A 1,208-nucleotide genomic window follows, 5' to 3' on the forward strand; every position below is an offset into this window, starting at 1 on the left:
GTTCCTTTAGGTAAAGCACTTCATTAGCTTCTACAGCTACTGCTATCGTCATATTATTTCTGACCTTGAGTTCCCAGTGGTTGAACTTCCACCCTGGGGAGTAGTTGTCTCGGAGGTCAGTCTTCACCCTGATGCCAGCATCCAGCAGCCTGTTCAGGTATTTAGTGCACTGAGCCATCAGTGAATCCTTGTCCTGCTCTGGCAGGGAGGCAGTGATGCCACATGGGATGATGACAACCTGGGAAAAAAAGAAGACAAATTTTAACCACATAGTTCTTTAATGCTTTTTGTCCTTCATGTATCACTTTCTCATAGGTTGGTTGTCTACTTTAGCAGAGGATTTATTCTTCATCTATTCTTTAATTCATATAAAAATAGGATAAAAAGCAGGTGTCTTTGGGTTAAAGGGTAAGTTATCACACGTGTCAGTTAAAAAAGTAAGATCATCCATCAGGTATATCCACTGTTTTCCCATGTCTCTGCGTAAAAATGTATATGTGTGTCTACCTGCAGGCAGGCCACCCTGGGGGGCAGTACGAGTCCCATGTTGTCTCCGTGCACCATGGTGAGGACACCAATAGTCCTGGTTGTGATTCCCCAGGAGTTCTGGAAAGCCAGCTGTTTCTCACCAGGCCTCTTTGGATCCTCAAACATTATCTCAAACATCTTGGCGAAGTTCTGACCAAGATGGTGAGATGTTGCACCCTGAGGAAGCACAAAGTTTGTTTTTTTTACTTTGTTACTTACTACTTAGGGATATGATATGATATGATAAGATACACCTCAGTGCTGCACCGATAATGCATCCACACTTACAATAAAAACAATAATTGCACCATGGCATTAAAAACGTAACAGTCTGAACAGGAACAACATCAGATGTACAACTGCACAAAGTCCCAGTTACACATAATACAAATTGCGCACACATTGCACACGACACCAACTGCACTCACCCAATAATAAAAACAATTAAAAAAAACACACATTGCACACGCCCAGTAATAAAAACACGTACTGCAATCACTCAGTAATAAAAACACCATGAGACTGTGTAACACACAGTTTCTTAGGCAGCATTGTTTAAAAGTTTAACCGAGATAGGATAGTAGTAGGGGACTCTATATCGTCTGCCAGAAGGCAAGGGCTCATACTCTGAGGAGAGGACATGAGACAGGTCAGACGCTATCCTCTAGGTCTTTTTTTTA

At 42.0% G+C, this 1,208-nt stretch overlaps 1 protein-coding gene across 1 annotated transcript; it reads right to left on the reverse strand.

Annotated features, from left to right (window-relative positions):
- Window positions 1-64: 64 nt before the first annotated feature.
- Window positions 65-706, reverse strand: LOC121939909 (bifunctional glutamate/proline--tRNA ligase-like; the record flags this gene model as incomplete). The annotated part of the gene is made up of 2 exons (XM_042482830.1): window positions 508-706; window positions 65-238 (listed from the first exon to the last, which is right to left on the reverse strand). Coding segments are annotated over exons 1-2 (333 nt in total), but the record flags the coding sequence as incomplete, so codon positions are not given.
- Between the last annotated feature and the right edge of the window lie 502 nt (window positions 707-1,208).

This window comes from Plectropomus leopardus, unplaced genomic scaffold (assembly GCF_008729295.1).
Source record: "Plectropomus leopardus isolate mb unplaced genomic scaffold, YSFRI_Pleo_2.0 unplaced_scaffold6663, whole genome shotgun sequence".
NCBI lineage: Eukaryota > Metazoa > Chordata > Actinopteri > Perciformes > Serranidae > Plectropomus > Plectropomus leopardus.